The 19,458-nt window shown below is 47.5% G+C and overlaps 1 protein-coding gene across 1 annotated transcript in view; it reads left to right on the top strand.

Moving 5' to 3' along the window:
• Positions 1-19,458, top strand: part of DDX27 (DEAD-box helicase 27) — a 1,027,557-nt gene that overhangs the window by 901,719 nt on the left and 106,380 nt on the right. Inside the window, exon 15 of the mRNA XM_069651193.1 lies at positions 12,230-12,336. Coding sequence (XP_069507294.1) covers positions 12,230-12,336 — 107 coding nt within the window. The remainder of the gene's footprint in view (positions 1-12,229; positions 12,337-19,458) is intronic.

Raw genomic sequence — 19,458 nt, forward strand, 5'->3', positions numbered from 1 at the left:
TTGTTATTTGATCAATAAAGTGTTGCGTTTCTGTCCTAGCATGATTCCAATAAATATTAATGATGTTCAGCACTTCTGATTCTTTATTAGTACCATTTAGGAGTGTAACCTTGGCTGTCTGAATGAATGGTGAAACATTAGTTGCCGAGACGATTCGCAGTCCCATCGCTTTTCTTACCGCAATCAACAACCCAGCCATTGGTCTTCCTTTGTCTTGTTTTATTGCAGGATTGAGTACAGTTTCAAAATCTTGCATAATGGGGGTGACGGATAGCCACGTTTCCTGCAAGCAGATCAAGTCCAGATCATGTATCCAAGGTGTGTGAAAGAGGTGACTAAAACCTCTTGTGTTCCATGATCCTAGTTTAATTGACTCTTTTTTATCGCGCACCTGGCATTATAAGTTTGACTTACCATTTAATGCAGCCGCCATCCAATCCCATTCATTCCTCTCATTAGTCTTTTTTTGAATGACCTCCAAGCCACCCTTAGCAATGGATGACCCATCAATTGTTGTTTGTATTTGACGACCTTGCTTAAGACGTACTTCTTCCTTGTTGTAAATCTCAGGGGTGTTTATCTGTGCGTCTTTGCAGTTGTCTTTAACATTTGTTATTTCAAGGGTAGCTTTGTTACACGCAGGCCTTTAAGCAGTCCACTGTAGTTGTTGCATTTCAACGTCGCCTTGCTCACAGGTCCTATAGGTGTCAAACCCCAGTGATAGTAAAGTGGAACTGGCTTCCAATATGATCTCAGAGATTATTTTTGACTGCATATGTAGAGTCACTTTGTCGTTCCTTTTTTCATCACAAAATTCCACGATTTTCAGGTCGTCAGAATGAATCGTTCTTAGGCTAGGAATTAGTTGGAACAAGTACAGCACGTTGTGCCGGTTTAGAATCAAGTTGTCTACATTTTCAATTCTTTCCAAGGTCACTTTGTGAGAACTGAACCATTCTGTTTTGTCCACTAAAGCTTTCTGGGCATTCTTTCGAGGGCCCACATGTCTCTTCGAGTTCCTGCTTAGTGTCGATTTAGGAGAGTTAGTGACAGTGTATAGTTTATCGTAGGACGTTTCCGTGGCGATTTTCGTGTCGTTTTTTGCAGTGCTAAGTTTAGATAACCTGTTTCGTTTTTCTTCCATTGTTAGAAATCTAGGTGAATGAGCCACTGCCATTACGGCACCGATCTCTGCTTCTTCAGTTATTATGCAAATGCGCTGATTAGTTTGGGGTTTCAGTTCCTCTTGATTGGTCTTCCTGTCGTCAGAAAGACACTCTTCTTCTGCCGTTTCTGCATTAGACTTTTCGGTCTCCAACAGTTCGATATCCTGGGATAGTGCTTCATCGTCGTAGACCGGTTTATCTGTTCAAATTGCTCAGCCACCAGCTCTTCGGTTGACTCCATGTTATTCTCAGGTTTGTTTTTCTGCGAGCAAACTTGCGGTCGCTCGTTCCGGTCATTTGTATTCACAGTGACGTTTACCGTTTTCAGATTACGCAAGAATTTTCTTGAGTTGTTGGTCTGTTTCGTTTTTTTTGAGAGTTGATTTTTTGTTTTCTTTGTCGTCTGCTTGATGACAGCTATGGATGCCAGGGTTGGACGAGCCTGTCCCTGTCGATTCTTAAAAATGTCGAACACAGTGGGTTGCGCTGTGTCTGAGTCAATAGGTGCTTGGCCAGAGCTAGGTACGTCAGTTACCAATGACAGTGGCTCAGCAAGTGGTGTAGGAGCGACTCGACTCGATTCCCCTGTCGTATCATTCTTTGCACACCTCTCATCAAGGGGTTGGTTACCCACGTGTTTATCATCTGATGTTGAGGCAATCTGTGGGTTTACGAGGGCCGGATTGTCCACGGCCTTACTAGCGCTCAGCGCTTCATCAAACTAACTAATTTCGGTAGGCTTTTGGAGTTTCACAACTTTGTGTTCGATACTTTGGTAGTCAGATACTGTTAAGGATTTAGACGTCGTGGGTTTTAAGATATCATGATTACATGGAGCCTCTGAATCCACCGGCTCAGTGAGGCAAACCACACCGCTTGTGCAGCGCGATTGCGTCACTTCTTCTGTGGTGTGTTTGTGTTTAAAGATACTCAAAGCCTCCCTTGCCACTTCTGCCAGGAGTTTTTTATCCATGTTATTGTTTTTTAATTGGGCCGTTATCGCAGTCATCATGTGGTCTTGCTTAAGGGCTAGGTCATGTTGAGCAGCTTTTATCAGGTCGCAGTTAGATTCCACGGCTACTATTTTTGTGTTCAAAATAGAGACCAATGTTGATAGATCTTTAGTGTTTTCATTTAGATGTTCATATAGTTTTGTGAAAGGGGCCAAAGAAATGGCCATGGACGATAGAATGGTTGCTTGCATATCACTTAGCCAGTTGGTATTTATTGCAGGGGGAACCCTGTTGTAATCTTGGGCACGCCTATCTTGCGAGGCAATTTTAGTTTTATAACCCTTTGCCTGAGGTCGTTCCTTTAAGTAAGGTTCGTCCACTGAAGAGTCAGTGGATGCGGAGGAGGAGATCGAATCTTGTGTGTCCAAGTTAATGTTTACATTGCTGTTCCTTATTAATCTTTCTGCAAAAGGCGATGACCGCATCACAGTGCTTTCCCATTTCGATTTTTTTCTTGGGGAACATCTTAAGCTTTCAATACTGCTTACGTCTCTTCTACTTCGTTTTGTAAGCGCCGTTCGTTGAGTAGTAATGAGTGACGACCGTTCTTCACATGTGGAATTATCCAAACATGTATTTCCTGTAATTTGTGATGTAGTTATTGACAACGTGTTTGTGTCGCACTTCAGAGCACGTGCTTTGTTAATTCGAGTTAGATCAGACAGAAGTTTGTTTACTACTTCAAGTGAGTTGCGACGGTTTTCAGTTACGTCCTGCTTTCGGGGTGTACCTGTTTTAAAAGTACAAAATTCAAGGAAAAAAACATGTTACAGTGCAGTTAAGGTTGAACAAAATCCATGAAATTCAGCGCGTTGGTAAACTCTGGAGCGGCTTAACTCAGCGCGTTCCATTGATCTCCCTTATAATGCCATATCCCCAATAATGGAATTTATTATGGCATTGTAAATTCTTTCTCTTATAATATATATGCTCTTGGGCTTTGCAACGGGAAAGCACAGAGTTAGGCTGCTCCTGAGTTTCCCAATGCGCTGAATTTCAAGGGTTTTGTGGCGTTCAGTTTAGTCGCCTTAGCTGCACTCTAAAGTAGTTTTTTTTTCCCTTAAATTTCAAGGGTTTTGTTCAACCAGTTGTTTTCGACGCCATGGCCATGCCTGCTGTTGTATATTTACTAACCGCGGTTATGGGAAAAGTTTTTTAAAAACGGGAGGAATCCAAAAAAAGTGCAATGTTACAGCCACAGTGAGGGGAAATCGATGTAGCCGAAGACTATGGCTACTGGGTTACTTTAAGGAACCGAATGGTGAAGTTAAGTTGTGCAGATTTAACGCAATAAACCCTTTAAATTCAGTGGACCAACCCATCAAATGCCTGCCTCAATTAGATCAGTGGAAAGTGGCTAGTGGGCCTGCTTATGAAACCTATTGGTGCAATGTTGTAGAGTGCCCACAGCCAAGGCCATGGGCACTGGCCATGCACAATGGCCATGGGTGGTGGGACTTGAAGAAAGCTATTGAGCAACATGTAAAGGGGCCACGGCTGAGGCCAGGGCCAATGGTCATGGGCAAAGGCCATGGCTAGTGAGCGGGAAAGAAAGGTAGTGTTTTAAAAGATACAGTGGGCCCGGCCAAAGGCCATGCTCACTAGTGGGCCTGAAAGACATGCCCTTTAAATTCAGTGGATGTGGGAAGTCATGACCAGCTTAACTCTGCACATTCCCATTGGAAAACCAATGAGCACATCCATATTATAATGACATACAAAATGGCATTATGGGGGACATCAGATATTTTTATTTCTTTTTTTAATAGTGAAGCTTTTAGTGATACTAATGAGTTGTCTGAGGTCTAAAAAAATTACTTTATTTTTGTACATTGGGCCTACCTTGTATTTTTAAGACCACTGTGTGTACTGACCCTTTCACCACTCGCACACCCTCCTAAGTCTAAGCCTTGCTCTTCGGTTACACTACCCAGAAAGTTTGGCTAGACATGTATGTTTGTTCCTGTTATCAGAATAGGATGGCCTCCCAGAATCTGTCCTCAGGGCTGATTCTAAAAATCCATCTTAACATCGCACTTCTTCAGAAGCCAGCAAACCGTTTGCATTTGAATACAGTTACAAGAGGTACAAGATGAACAATAGGATTTTTCTTTAAAGAACCCGCTGAACCAACCCAGGTCAAATGCTCAGTGTATTCCTGTTGCACTTTGTCAAAAGCCAAATTAGATAACCCATCAAGCACCTGCCTCAATTAGATCAGTCACCTGTAGAGAAAAGAAATAAGCCATCGCAGCCTGGCATGGTTTTTGCGATGGATCTGCTTCCACCAAGTTCCTAAGTTGTGAAAACTACTAAAAAGAGGCATAGAGCTCCAACTTCATCTTCAGACGCTCCACTGAAAAAGAAGGGCAAGAAGATGTATGGAAATGGTTAGGTCTCCATTTTAATCGCATGCCATGCCCTTTTCTCCATACTTATGGGACATTTCTCCGTCCTGTGGGACGGGACCGGAGCACTTTGTAAAAAGCATCACATTTTTCAAAAATGTGTCCTTCCTATCTTTTTACTCGGGGTACCGCACGCGGCCATTACCCCGCCCTTCTTAGCTCCACCTAGCGCATCGCCCATCAGTCCTTTTCTATAGCCAGGTCAGAGCCAGGTTATTAAGCAATAATAGAGGAACCGTATTAGAGGGGACGGCGGGCGGGCGGGCGTATGGAGGAAAGGGGACTATGGACTAGGAGTAAAGTGGTCACTACTCCTACGACCCGTCCCCTTTCCTCCATACTTATGGGAGATTCCCAAGCACTCCTCACAGGAACTACGGGTGGATGGAAGCCCCCTTACTGAAAAAGGTTTTTCAGCACAGCCTGGCCAAACTGAGCACCAGATCTGGAGCTCAAGTCCAAGCAGTAATGTTTACAAAAAGCCGATGGGGAGGCCCAAGTAGCCGCTTTCGCAATGGTCTCCCAGGGGACATACCTTTGAAAGGCAACAGCCGCTGCCTTGCCCTGTACCAGATGTGCATGAATCCCTTTAGGAGCCTGTAGACCCTGAATAGTGTAAGACTCCGTAATACAGGCAGCAATGCATCTGGAGATAGTCGCTTTGGAGGCCTGCTTGCCTTGCGGGTTACCAAAGGTCACCAAAAGTTGAGATGAACTCCTAAATTCAGAAGTTCTGTCCAGATAGAATTTAAGAGCTCTTCTAACATCCAGGCAATGCAAAAACCTCTCAGCTTCCGAAGCTGGGTTTGGAAAGAAGACGGGCAGCGAGATTGACTGATTTAGATGGAAATAAGAAACCACCTTTGGTAAGAAAGAAGGATGTGTCTTGCTCTGGCTTAGCGATCGCGTGGTAGTCAGTCTATGCTGCTTCAGCTAGACTTTCCAAATTGTTGTTCTTGTCAGCGACTCTTCGCTAGGGCGGATCCCCATCCTCTTTGCTTAGAATGTTTGGGTCCAGACCACCGGTGAGACTCATGCTTTTATTGCGACTCCCTTTCGGTCCGGGCTCTTCAACGTCGTTTGGAGCGGTGGGAGGAGGTGTTTCATTGTACTCCCTCCCACCCCCACCTCCCCCCAAGCGCATTTTCAAACTTTCATCGACGAGAAAAAGAAATGCCCGGTGAGTTCTTTAGTTTTTAGGGCACCCCGGCCGGGGGACTCCTTCCCAGGGTCTTCCCGGTCCGGGAGGAGCGTCAAAAGCTCTGTTACCTGGGCTAGCCCTGAGGTGCCTTCCAGGCCTAAGAATTGTACCAGAGATTTCTATGAGGGCTTCTGTAAGGGGCCTATTGACACCGGATTACATTCTGAGGCCCCTCCTGTGGGGGGGCTGTTTGTGGGCCCAGTTCTACTGAGGCATCGGATACCGGAGCTTGCTTCGAGGTCTCCTTGGTTGGAGCTTCCCGTAAAATCACTGGGGTACGCCCTGAGACCTCGGTTGAGGTTGTTGACACCGAACGGAAATTCAAGGCCCCTCGTGAAGAGGCTTTTTCCAGACTCTGGTCTGAGGCCCGTCATTTAGAGGCGAAGGTGACCAATTCTGAGCGGCCTGTTAAGTTCTTGTCGGTGAGGTGTGTTCCTCGTCGTTCCCGCTCTTGCGGAGACCCCAGTTCTGTTGAGGGGGCAGGGAGTGAGCTTTTGGACCGTAATCCCTACGTTACCGGCAGTGCCGAGGTCCGTCCTTTGAAGGCTAGTTTGGCAATTAATATGTCACAGAAACATTCTAGGCCACACAGTACCGGCTCGGCCGAGGTTCCTTGTGTTAAGGCTAAAAAGAAGTCCCCTGACCCACCTGTGGGGACCCCTGCTTCACTTTCACATGTGTCGCAGTTCTCCTCAGGTGCCATCAAAATGCGGCCGTTCCCCCCCAAGACCACGGTGGCCATTTTGGATACATCCCTTACAACTACGCCATCGGCCCTAGGTGTAGGGGGTGGTTTTTCAGGTGAACATCGGTTTCCTTGTCCACATCCGTTTTGTCCAGTTTATGACTGGAACGCTTGGATGCCTCTACTGCACAACGTCTCGCTTCCTGCGTCATCAGCGCCCTTGATTTATGTAGAACAGTGGGGAAGGGCCCTCTTGGCAACCCTTTCCCTTACGCCCCTGGAATTACTCCGCTCATGACAGGCCTCCTCCCGTCGCACCCAAATCATCGGTTGAGGATGCCTTTTTCGGCCAGTTTCAAAAACGGATGCGTTCCGACCCCATGAAGGAGTAATTTCGAAGCTTGTTGAGGGAGATATGCCCGTATGCGCCGACGGTCCCGGCTGAAGTTCCTATGCCTCCGCCGGTGCCGCCTTTACCGGCTGGGCCTCCCCCAACTCTTCCACCCCTGCCTCCGTTGTCCCCAGTGGACAAGGCTATTGTGGTGACGGATGTGGCTCAACCTGATCCGGATCTGTTGGACGATGTACAGGGCGATCAGGACAGCGAAGACCAGCCCCGCTCTGTCAGAGCTTTTCATGACCGGGTACTGGACATGATGTATCTGTTGCATGTTCCAGCACCTGAGGCACCCGCTCCGCAGGAGGGCGTGCTTTCGGGGGCGTTCACCTTATCTCCTTTGGAGCGTACCGGCTTGTTCTTGCAGAAGGACGTTTTGGCCGAGGTCCGTAAAGTTTGGGAGAAACCACACTCTGGACTGTTTGTCAATAAGAAGATTGACGCACGTTACAGGCTTCCTTCTTCGGAAGAGGTGGCCTTAGTGTTGCGTCCGCCTCCCTCCTCCATGGTAGTGGCTGCAGCCAATTTGCAATCCAGACCTGCGTCATCCTCTTCTACGACGGCTACACAGGTTCTGGCCAAAGAGGATAAACTTCTCAACTCCCTTGGGAGGAAGATTTTCGCTAACTCAGCACTGCAGCTCCGCCAAGCCAATGCAGAACTGGTATTAGCAGGGGCCAATATGAAAATGTGGAAAGGTCTGTCGGAGTTTGAGGAGTTTATTCCCACTGAAAAGCTGGAAGATTTCAAAGCGGGTTTGTCGGACGCCAGGGTCTTGGCACAGGATCTGCTGGAGGCTGCGGCGCATCACGTCGACACCTCGGCCCGGGGCCTTATGCTTGGTGTGGATACCTCTCGTCAGGCTTGGCTGCACGCCACCAAGTTCTCCAAGGAGGTGCAGGATAAGGTTTTGGACCTGCCTTTCGATGTCAAGGAGCACTTTCATTCTACAACGGACGTGGAGCTGACCAAAACTAAGGACAGCACTCAGAACGCCAAGTCCTTTTCTGTCCTGGTAAAATCTCCTTTCAGGACACAGAGATAGTCATCAAACCTCGGCCTTTCTCTGGTTTCAGGTTTTTTTTTAGATCGGAAATCCCGCAGGGTTGACGCCCCTTTGGGAAATTCCTGCCAAAGGCAGCAACAGAGTTGGTTTTTCTCCCGCTCCTCAGCCTCCTCCTCAGGTTCAGGTGGTGCTGCCACCTACAAACCAGCAAAATGAGGGTTTTCTGCGTTCGCACAAGACCCCTGTGGGAGGACGCATTGCGTCTCATTGGGAGGCGTGGCAGACCATCACCGAGGACCGATGAGTCTAGTCAGTCGCTCGGGCGGGCTTCCGCTTACCCCTTCCCCCTACCCTACCCTTCAATCCTCCCTTCCAGCTGTCGGGGTCGCCCTCCCTTAGCGACGACATTCAGAAGTTGCTGGATGTCAGGGCCTTGGAACATGTTCCTCCAGGGGAGGGAGGGGAGGGCTTCTATTCCCGGCTGTTTACGGTGCCCAAACCCAACCTGGCTGGCCTGCGCACCATCCTAGACCTTTCCCAGTTCAATCTCTCTTTACCCCCAAGAGAAATTCAAGATGATCACGCCCGGTCAAATAAAGTCCTCTTTACAGAAGGGCGATTGGCTCAGCGTGGTGGACCTCGAGGATGTGTATATGCATATCCTGATCTGGAATCCGCATCGGAGATACCTATGGTTTTCTGTGGGGGAGGAGCACTTCCAGTTCCGAGTGCTTCCTTTTGGTCTCAGATTGGCACCGGGTGTCTTTACGGAGATGATGTCGGTTATCCCAGCTTATCTTCGGCTACAGGGTATACATGTGTATCCGTATTTGGACGATTGGCTGCTATGCAGTCCTTGTCAGCTGAAAGCCTCAAGCAACCTTCAGTCTCTCCTCCAGCTCCTGTTTCACCTTAGGCTGTCGGTGAACTGGCTGAAATCTTCCATGATGGTCTCTCAGGACTTGACTTTCCTGGGTTTTCGTTGGAACACTATCAACTGCAGAGTTTACCTGACCGGGGACAGAATGGCAGATCTGTTGGCCACGTGTCAGATGTTTGCGCAGTCGGAGAGCATGTCGGCCTGGTGGTTCCAGAGGCTTCTGGGCCTCATGGGCTCGTGCGTATTGGCTCTTCCTCTTGCTCGGCTCAAGATGAGATGGACGCAGATGGCTCTTTGGAGTTCTTGGCGTCAGGCTGTGTATTTGGACTCCAAGATAATATTGATTCCGGCTTTCATGAGTGGGCCTGGTGTGGTCGTCTCTCAGCAACCTGTCGGTGGGTGGGGGTTTCCAAGACCCCGTTCCGATGGTGACGATCACGACAGACTCCTCCCTTCTGGGGTGGGGTGCGACGTTGGATCTTCTTCAGGTCTCCAACCTCTGGTCGCCCCATGACAAGTTCCTTCATATAAATCATCTGGAGATTCTGGCGATCTTCCTGGCACTCAAGGCGCTCAGGCCAGTCATTGCCAACAAAGTGGTTTGTGTCCGCACGGACAATGTGGTGTCCATGTTTTACATCAACAAGCAGGGGGGCACCAAGTCCCCTTCTCTTGTGGATCTTGCCATTCAGATTTGGGAATGGGCAGTTCAGCATGGTGTCTGGCTGGTGGCAGTACACATCCCGGGTCAGCTGAACGTCATGGCAGATGCCATCAGCCAACAAACAATGGTCCGCTATGAGTGGGAGTTGAAAGCTGGGGTCCTCTTACAGATATTCCTGTGTTGGGGCACTCCAGAAGTGGACCTCTGCGCAACATCGACAAACTTCCTCTGTATGCCTCCAGAAACGGGCTAACGGGCTGGGAGCCTCCTCTGGAGATGCTCTTGAGATTCCATGCACAACATGAGGGCCTATGCTTTTCTGCCTCTGCCTCTGATTCATCGGACGATTTGCAAGCTGAAGAACACAGTGAACTGTTCTCTTCTGCTCATAGCTCCTTGGTGGCCGGCCAGGTTCTGGTTTTCAGAGCTTCAACATCAGTCAGTGTGTGCACTGATCAGGCTTCCGCTAGTTCCCGATCTGCTTCACCAGAGAGATCGACAGCTGTGGCACCCCTCCCCACAATCGTTCAGCTTGGCGGCATGGTGCTCGAGTTCAGATCTTTAGAACATCTCAACCTGTCTGCTGACAACATGCGCATTATTCAGGCAGCCAGAAAGCCCTTGACGAGATCTCAGTATAAGAGCAAGTGGCTTCGGTTCTGTCGCTGGTGCTTAGCCAAACAGTTGGACGCCAGGGTGGCTACGATTGACACGGTGCTGTCTCTCGTCTCTCATCTAGCAGAGTCAGGCATTCATGTCCTGTCATGCAGGACTTATCTTTCGGCTGTGGCCGCCTACCTATCCACGGACTAGTGCTCTTTCTCACTATCAAATCCAGTGATTAAACGGCACTTTGCGGGTCTAATGCATCTTTACCCTCCTGTTCGCAAACCGCATCCGATGTGGGATCTGAACGTGGTTCTTATGGCCTTGTGCCATAAGCCTTTCGAACCAATGGCTACGGTAGATCTTAAGCACTTTAAGTGGAAGGTGGCTTTCTTGGTCGCCGTTACCTCGGCAAGGTGTGCGAGTGAGCTCCAAGCTTTGTCGGTGGAGCATCCCTTCTTAGTTTCCCACAAGGATAAGGTTGTCCTTGGGACAAATCCTTCTTTCTTACCAAAGGTGGTTTCTGATTTCCATCTAAATCAATCTCGCTGCCTTTCTTCTTTCCAAACCCAGCTTCCGAAGCTGAGAGGGTTTTGCATTGCCTGGATGTTAGAAGAGCTCTTAAATTCTATCTGGACAGAACTTCTGAATTTAGGAGTTCATCTCAACTTTTGGTGACCTTTGGTAACCCGCAAGGCAAGCAGGCCTCCAAAGCGACTATCTCCAGATGGATTGCTGCCTGTATTACGGAGTCTTACACTATTCGGGGTCTACAGCCTCATAAAGGGATTCATGCATATCTGGTACAGGGCAAGGCAGCGGCTGTTGCCTTTCAAAAGTATGTCCCCTGGGAGACCATTGCGAAAGCGGCTACTTGGGCCTCCCCATCGGCTTTTTGTAAACATTACTGCCTGGACTTGAGCTCCAGATCTGGTGCTCAGTTTGGCCAGGCTGTGCTGAAAAACCTTTTTCAGTAAGGGGGTTTCCATCCACCCGTAGTTCCTGTGAGGAGTGCTTGGGAATCTCCCATAAGTATGGAGGAAAAGGGACAGGTCGTAGGAGTATAACCAGGTTACTCACCGTAGTGACCACCTTCTTCCATACGCCCGCCCGCCGTCCCCTCTAATAAGGTTCCTCTATTATTGCTTAAAGGTCTCTGACCTGGCGATAGAAAAGGACTGATCGGCGATGCGATGGTGGAGCTAAGAAGGGCGGGGTTATGGCCGTGTGCAGTACCCCTCGTAAAAAGATAGGAAGGACACATTTTTGAAAAATGGGATGCTTTTTACAAAGTGCTCTGGTCCCGTCCCACAGGACGGAGGAGTGCCGCATAAGTATGGAGGAAAGGGGACTATGAACTAGGAGTAAGGTGGTCACTACGGTCAGTAACCTGGTTATACTCATCCCAGACAGGGTACTAGGGCTACGTTGGCTTTTATTGTAAACATCACTTTAGACACCATTTTCAAAGCTGCTACGTGGAGCTCAGTGCATGCTTCCAAGTGGCACTATTGTCTAGATACACAAGTAGATTCACAGGTAATCCTGGGTATTCTGAAACATGTATTTGCCATTGTCCCATTACCACACCAGCCTCAGTCTTCAGGCACTGCTAATTAGTCTATGCAAAACGTGCAACGCTAAATCGATTCAAGTGTCTCTGAAGGTGACGTTACTCAATTGTCTTTCTGTGGCTTGAATCTGTTTAGTTGTGTGCATGACACTCCCTCCCCAAGTGGGAACTGAAGTACAGACACTCATTCCGTTGCTGAAGCTACTCATGACATGTAAGAAAAACAAGCATTCTGAACACATCAACGCATGGCGCATCATTAGTGCATGTAGGATAGGAATAGTGTGTCGGGGACGCTCCTCTCAATGCCCTTGTACTTTGAAAGAAAACTGGTAATACGTCGGACCAACCGCTAGATGGCAGCCTTTGCAAATCATGTAAGCAGATAAAAGCTACAGAAAGACTACTACTGGGCAAGTAACAGCTGCTATGTATATTATATACCCACTTGGCCTTCCTTTGTGTGTTTGTGCGTATTTAAGCTGTACTTTACTAGCACCCCTTTCTCTTCCTAGGAGTGAAGCTGATCTCCTCTGACCGCTAACATTACTGCCGAACACTAAAGGTTGATCTTGCTAACCGCTCACTTGTGGAAAATCTCCCTAACAGTTTGCATATTTATTTTCACAGATGTGATATCAAAATTCAGAGATAAGATTGAGAAGTTGGAGAAGGACATTTATGCCGTCCTGCAGCTGGAAAAAGAGGAAAGGGAGATGCAGAAATCAGAAACTCAGGTCGGTATATATAGGAGAGCAGAACAATAACACTTATCTACACCCTACATATTCTACATAATTCTTCCACACGCCTACTTCTGATACCGAAAATCCAGTCTTCCCACTATGCTGCGAGGCCCTGTATCACCTGGCTTGTTTGACTCGTTCGCCTAATGTGTGTCTCTCGATCTCACTAGACTCTTAATACCAACTGAACCCCTAGGAGCCTGAAGTCTTTCACACAGCTGACTGCATTTTGAGGCTCCTCGGGTTGGTGACAAGCTTTGTGTGATTGGAGTTGGGAAAACCCTGCTGTACCCCAGGATTGTATCTTCCTGGCATCCTATAGCCATCGCTGTTCAACAGCCAAGGATTGTTCATATGACAGTAATAGAGATGTGACATATTTGGTCTTGGCTACCACCTGCATCAAGTTAAGGACTAAATTTGCAAGATACAAATGACCAATTGTGTGAATGGTACTTAGAATTCCAGACTGGCTCTACATGCAAGGGTCAACCTGGGAGGGACTGAAAGTTGACTTTGGCACCACATGCTAAATGGGCGATTGCCAGAATGGTTTAATGGTTTCCTCTCTGCGATTGTGATCAGAGTCTCTTTCCCACCCCTTTTATACATTATGAGAGAAGGGGCTGCTCCTTTAACTTTGTAACACCTGGGTGTTTGGTAGAAAGCCCCTTTTCCCACATAAGTAGCCCCCTAAATGTAATGCTGTTTTTGGCTGTGATGCATCTACCCTTTTCCCCAGTCAGCCCAAACAAGCCCTCACTGTGGATGTTCCTTTTGATGTTTGTGCCTTCTTGGATGCTTGTGTTGCCTCCTTAGATAAGATACCCGAGGTTGCCCTTTAATTGTTGTCATGTGCAAATAAAGTCGCATAGACAGTATGTCCTAGTTCTGGCTGTTGGCAGCCATTTTAACACACGGGGAGCTTTTCTTGCTCCCTGGGAGACCTAAAATGGGATTTCCTGGATGAAGGCCAGTAACCAGGCAATTGTAGTTGGTTGCTATGCAGGAGCACTCTTGCTCTGGCCAGTAGCTCACAAAGGGATGCACATCAGTGCTTACCTGCAAGAGAAATTAAATGTGGGGACCAGCAATGGTTGGCTGGCAGCGAAGGGTTCTGCTACTGCATGAGCACAATTGGAGATTGGTGTCCTTTTTATCCCATGTTTTAGAGATACCTGGTGAAACACTGCACCAGTACCTTCAGTCGCTAGGATTTAGTCTTAAACCTTCCTAGGCAAACACAAGATGCAGTTTCGGCCTTGAATCCCAAGCATCCAATTCATGTCAGGGATCGAAATTAAGATTGGATTAGGAGAAGATGGAAGTAGCTCCTGGACATCCAGAATTAACCAGTTACCAGGAGCTACCACTGGAGAACCAGGAGCTAGTACATAGTGGTCTGCAAGTCTAACTTTCTCTTAAAATGCAAACATAGAATTTGTCTAATATTTATTTATAGATTGTCTCAAGTGCACAGAGTTAAATTCACCCAGGTGTATTTGTTCGGCAACAGTTGGCCTGGAGAGCCAAAGGTAGCTCTTGGTAACTGTTGTGGTCAATCTAACCAGGCTCTTCTGGGCTACCAGCAGGAACTAAATAGCTCCCAGCGCCACTTAATTTCAAACCCTGCATGTACTGTCCAAATCTTGTATGTTATGTTAGAAGGCTTTAATACTGCTCCAATATTCACGCGTGTAGTGGTCTTTGTGCACCTCTCTTGAAGCTGGCATATTGTGCCTGTGCTCAGGGTATGCAGGCCAAGGGGGATGGGGGGGTGGGAAAGGGTGTGTGTGTGTGTGTGTGTGTGTGTGTGTGTGTGTGTGTGTGTGTGTGTGTGTGTGTGTGTGTGTGTGTGTGTGTGTGTGTGTGTGTGTGTGTGTGTGTGTGTGTGTGTGTGTGTGTGTGTGTGTGTGTGTGTGTGTGTGTGTGTGTGTGTGTGTGTGTGTGTGTGTGTGTGTGTGTGTGTGTTTTCCCATTAAGGTGACCCATAAGTCATGAGGTATGTTCTAAACATGTTGGTGCTAAAGCATAATATGTGATACAGCTTCGAGTATAGAAAGGTAGATAGTGTGTAATGGGCTTCAGATGTGCTCGGGCTGCCCAGTTAAATCGCGCTGGCTTTTTGACCGATGATTACATTTGTTCATTTTTTTTTTCCATGTGGCAAAGACTGGAATAGTAAATCGGTACTGCCAAACCTGAACGTAAAGTATGAACCAGGCAACACTGGACTATCTGAAAATGAATGTAGTTGAACAAATGGGTAGAACTGGTTGCAGTGGACTAGTTTACACATTTACAAATGGGTTACAATCCTGGCTCTCAAGCGTGATAAAATCTAATTCTCAAAATCTTGCTCCTGCATCTAGAGTTCAGCTCACACTGATACAGCCAATGTCGGAGTCAGCGCTAAACACTAATTTACTTTTTTTCTCCTAATGCTTATTCTGGGTGCGCCAAGGTGCATTGCCACAAGGTGATCATTATTTCCTCGTATAAATCTGACTGGTGGGAGTACCTGCTCACTAATATTATATACAATATGCATATAATACACCTTTGAAATACTTTAAGCAAAACATAATGTGCCACCCCTTGTAACAACTGCTAACGATATGGGCACACCTGGTCAACACTGTATAACTTGCATAGTTACTTTACGTTTGTGTTTGATTCAGGACTGAATGCTCCAAAAAATCTATTTTGTTAATGCGTGAAATTGTTTATCCGCTTGTAAAACATTTTCTGAGACGCCTTTCACAAATTGCAGTGAAATGGCAGAGCTCGAGCGAGTTTTTGATATTTTTGATAGAAATGGAAGCATTTCTGGTTTAAGTATTTCACTGACTGCTGTATCTTCCCAGCTACCATTGTTTAACAGTAACTTCACTGAGTTGGATCCTGGTAACCTTAAAGTGAAATGTGGTTAGGATACTGTATATCCTAATAACTTTTTCTTTTGTAACTTAGTAGTTAAAATTAGTCCAGGATGGGCTGCTGGCAGCAGATATCTTTCTGACGGTCTACTTGTGCACTTTTGCATTTTTCTGCATAATGCCTTAAAGATTACTATATAAAAAGCCTGTGCCATGAGATTTGTTCCTGTCCTTTGGCCATTTTGTTCTTTGGCGTTCTTCTAGCCCTCTCAGGTCTGGGATTGCCATATAACGAAAGTTCTTTCCTGGGCAAAGCCTCTGCTTTCCCTGGCAAAATGTGTCTGTCTCTGTGTTTGTCTCGGTGTGTGTGTGTCTGTCTACAGTGCCTCTTTGGGATTGGACAGCCCTTGCCAGTTTGAATGGTGCAGTACCTTACCATTGCCGACCTGGTGGCTACTGTTAGGGAGCATTCTCAGAAATGTGCTAATTCCCTTCTAACTTAGAGACCCCCGGCACCGTTACTTTTAATCCTGGAGAGAGTGAAAACTTTTTGTATTTTTCTGTGATTTGGACTTTGTGTTTCTTTTGGTTATGGAGTCTGACAAACTCCATATACATCATCTTTTTACATTGTGGCACACAGAACCTTCGGTGCAGTGGCAAAGGGATTTTCCCAAAGGTTTAAATACCTTCTCTTGGTCAAACTACCGTTTCCAAGAGCAGTGAAGTGAAATTGACTTTACTTACATTGCATAATTTTCTAGATCCACAACACACTCTTACAATAGGGTGCTGGAGGGGTTTCTCATGTAACATTTTTATGTTACCCTTTCTACAATTAATAGCTAGTGGCAGCGGTTTACTTTTTACTACCATTGAGTGTTTTTTCTCCGTGCTGCAATTGCAGCCACAGTAAAGCACCTATGTGTGCCCATTTTGTCAAAATGGCCCAGTCTTCTTTTTTCACCATTTCTTGTTGTAAAGGCCCTTTTACTCTTTTACCAGGTTTGATCCCGTTGTTCGTTTTGTCTTTGGCAGGATTCCCTGGTGAAGCCCACCGATGGCTCCAGTGTGTCTGGCAGGAGCAGGAAGTGAGGGAGATGCCCGAAACTCCCTGTGCTTAATCCCCTTGGTTACAGGAATGCACCCAAAGGTGATTGGCCGGCTGGCTGTCCTTGGAGGACAGCCACCCTGCTGTGTAATCGACAGATAGGCTGCGTATGAATGGGAGAAACCTGCATAAAAGGCAAGGTATTTTTCTTGGAAGGCAGAGTCGACCACTGGACGAAGGAATCCAAAGAAGAACTTGGAAGAGACGCCTGCTGCAACTCCTGGACCGTTGTCTTGCCTGGTGAAGCCTTACTGCAGCGCTGAAGCTCCGAATTTGCCTCGACTAGAGAAGCCCTGCAAGGACGACTTCTCCCCTTCGGTTGGTGGGATCAATCGACCCCAAGACAAGCTCATCTTGAAATCCTCTCGGAGCTGGCTGTACTTCCAATGCTGCTGCAGGAACCGATTGGCAGGGAGAGGAGTACCGGAATCGAGTGAGTGTCTTTAAGTCGGACCCGAGCTCCAGGAAGATCCTCCGGACTCCATGAAGCAGGACTGACCAAACCTGAGCCACCTCAACTGAATGCTGTTCCCCAGATGCGAGGAAAGTCCATAGTGGTATCCCGAGAGCCGTGGTGGTGCTATTTGCTAGAGCCGCGAGAAGCTGAAACTGGGAAGTGCTGCTGATCTGAAGTTTGCCCATTGCTGCCGCTGACCTTCAATTCGTAGTGCAGGAGTCCCCAGACGTCCTCCCTCTTGTCCCCATGACTGAGGCCCAGTAACACCAGGATCTGCAGACCTACAACTGGAACTGAAGCCAGTTGGAACCAATTTCTTCAAACCTAAGGTACTATAAACTAAGGGGTTGCTTACCTCTTGTTGTGTAGCCTTGCTAGCTCTCAGTTGAGACTTGCCTCGATTGTTTTTGCAGAGTTGCTTGCAACTTTGCCACTCACAAGCCTCCCAGCTTGTGGCCCTACAGTGATTTCATTTTCTACAAAGACTTCTAAAACATTGTCAAGACGTTTTACTTACCTTCAAGAAATGTTTCAGCTCCCATAGACTTTTCTCAATTAGCATTGGCTGTCCTGGCTCCCTGAAAGACTCTGCTTACCTCTGACTTTGTGCTTTAACTATCCCTCCACAAAAGTCACACATTCTATAACTTGTGTAGCTGGGAAAAGGTTAATTTACTTTGCATTGGGGGTTCAAAAGTACATACCTTCAGTATTGCTTTTAATGTGCCAGTAATAGATCAATATCCACAGTGTCCTAGTTATTTAAGTCACCTCAGGGGGTAGGTAGTGTCTGTGTCCCATCCCAAATGGGTATCTACTGATTTATTGAAACTGAGAATGTGTATTTTCGAAGTATATTTTTGTTACATATATTGCTCCCTTATGAAGAAGGCTTATTCAAACTGACTGTTAAATAAATAATTGTTTAATCAAGAAACCTTGAGAGTAAGTTTAATTGGATAATTATCACTGTGAATCTCTGTTATAACCCTGCAGCTCACATTGGCCCCTCTTGAGATGAGCCTGGCTGCTCAGTCACTCTACCAACTTGGGTAGTACATGCTTATACCAAAGGTTGGGTTAACTATTGCCAAGAGGACAAGGCTGGTACAGTCTCCCACAGGGTGCTGCATACAATCTTACCTAACAGCTACTCACAGACCCAGTCCTGTATAAAAAGACTCCTCCTGCAGACATTCATCAGATCATTGTTGGAGCCAAGACCTACTTGTTTTAGGCAGAGTAGTTCCTGGTTATGGCTTTGCCTCTTCCCTCTAGCGCCATGATACCTAAGGATGACTGCACGCTTTAGAAATTCACATAATATAACCCCTAGGAAGAAGTGCAGCCCACTGAAGACCGTAGGATGACTGTTGCAGCTGACAAGCATTGCCTCCAGCCGTTGAAGCCCTGATCCTCTATCTTGATCTTAAGAAAGGCCCTAGTCAGTGTTCTGACCCCTGGACCTGTGGGAACCATCAGTCTTGACCCCTGCTTGAGGGTCTGTGCCTTCTGAGCTTTTGGAAATGTCCCTGGACCACCCAGTGGCCTGACCAGCTCTCTCCAGGGCTACCTCCCAGCAGACGCTGCTGTTCCAAGAGCATCCTTGGTGGGTCTTCAGCTTGTGCTGCAACTCGCCTGATCCCGAATTTTCAGCCTTTCAGTCCCAACAGAATCCGTGCAGGGCCTGCTCCTTTCTTTCACCAACCAAATGTTGGCTGTCACCGCTGACAGTGGTGACTCCTGTTGAATCCCGTCTTTGCTCCCTAGAGTTCTCCTGAATTTGCCTGCCCTGTATAGGTCTTCCTTTCGTGTCAAGGGTGACCAGCTGGCCAGTCTCTGGAACCATAAAACATGTACGGCATCCTATTAAAACTAAATTCTGTGTTTGAAAGCAATACCTGGACATCCCTTGAGTGGGACAAGCATAGAACTAGGTGGGCCTAACTGATTTCAGGACCATTGAAGTGATCTCTGGAAAAGTTGGAGCAAGGTGGGGAAAGTTTGCATGTCTGTTCCTGCCCCTCCCCTCTCTTCCTTATTGTTACTCACTGGTCTGACCAAGATTAGTGGTGGTCTTGTTAATGATCCCTCGTGGGCCTTCTCTATTGTGCCTTTCCATCGTGCAAGGCAGGTGATTAGAAGCCCCTCTGGGCCTGCTTTGATTTATTTGGTGACTGTGAGCCCCCTCCCCGACCCGTGTACTGCATTCCCTTCCCTGCAGCTTACTTCCCTATTCCCGCCTCCCTAGCCCTCCCCCTCCGGTTATTGGCTCTGCCTCCCAGAGCATCGTAGACCCTACGCCATCCTGCCCCCCCTGCCTGCACTTTCCATTATGCAAGGCAGGTGAGCGGAGGCCCCTCTGAAGACCCTCCAAGCCTTCCGTGTTTTTACCTGATCCCTTTGAGCCTTATTCATCATACAGGTAAGCGCATCCCCCCACAGAGACCCTCTGGGCCTCGTTCAGCCCAATCCACCTCTGCTGCCCCCAGTCCCCTGTGCTGCTCCGTAGCCCAACCCTCCCTCGCTTCACAGCTCCTCCACGTGCATCCCTGAGTGGCCATCTGAGGCCCACAACACCGGCCCTGATTGGCTGGGATCTCGCCAGCTGGACATAGAGACCCACGCTGTAGGTGCCTCCCCCACTGCTCGCCCAGCTTTTTGCT

Source organism: Ambystoma mexicanum, chromosome 3p (assembly GCF_040938575.1).
Source record: "Ambystoma mexicanum isolate Mex_15411 chromosome 3p, UKY_AmexF1_1, whole genome shotgun sequence".
NCBI classification, from domain to species: domain Eukaryota; kingdom Metazoa; phylum Chordata; class Amphibia; order Caudata; family Ambystomatidae; genus Ambystoma; species Ambystoma mexicanum.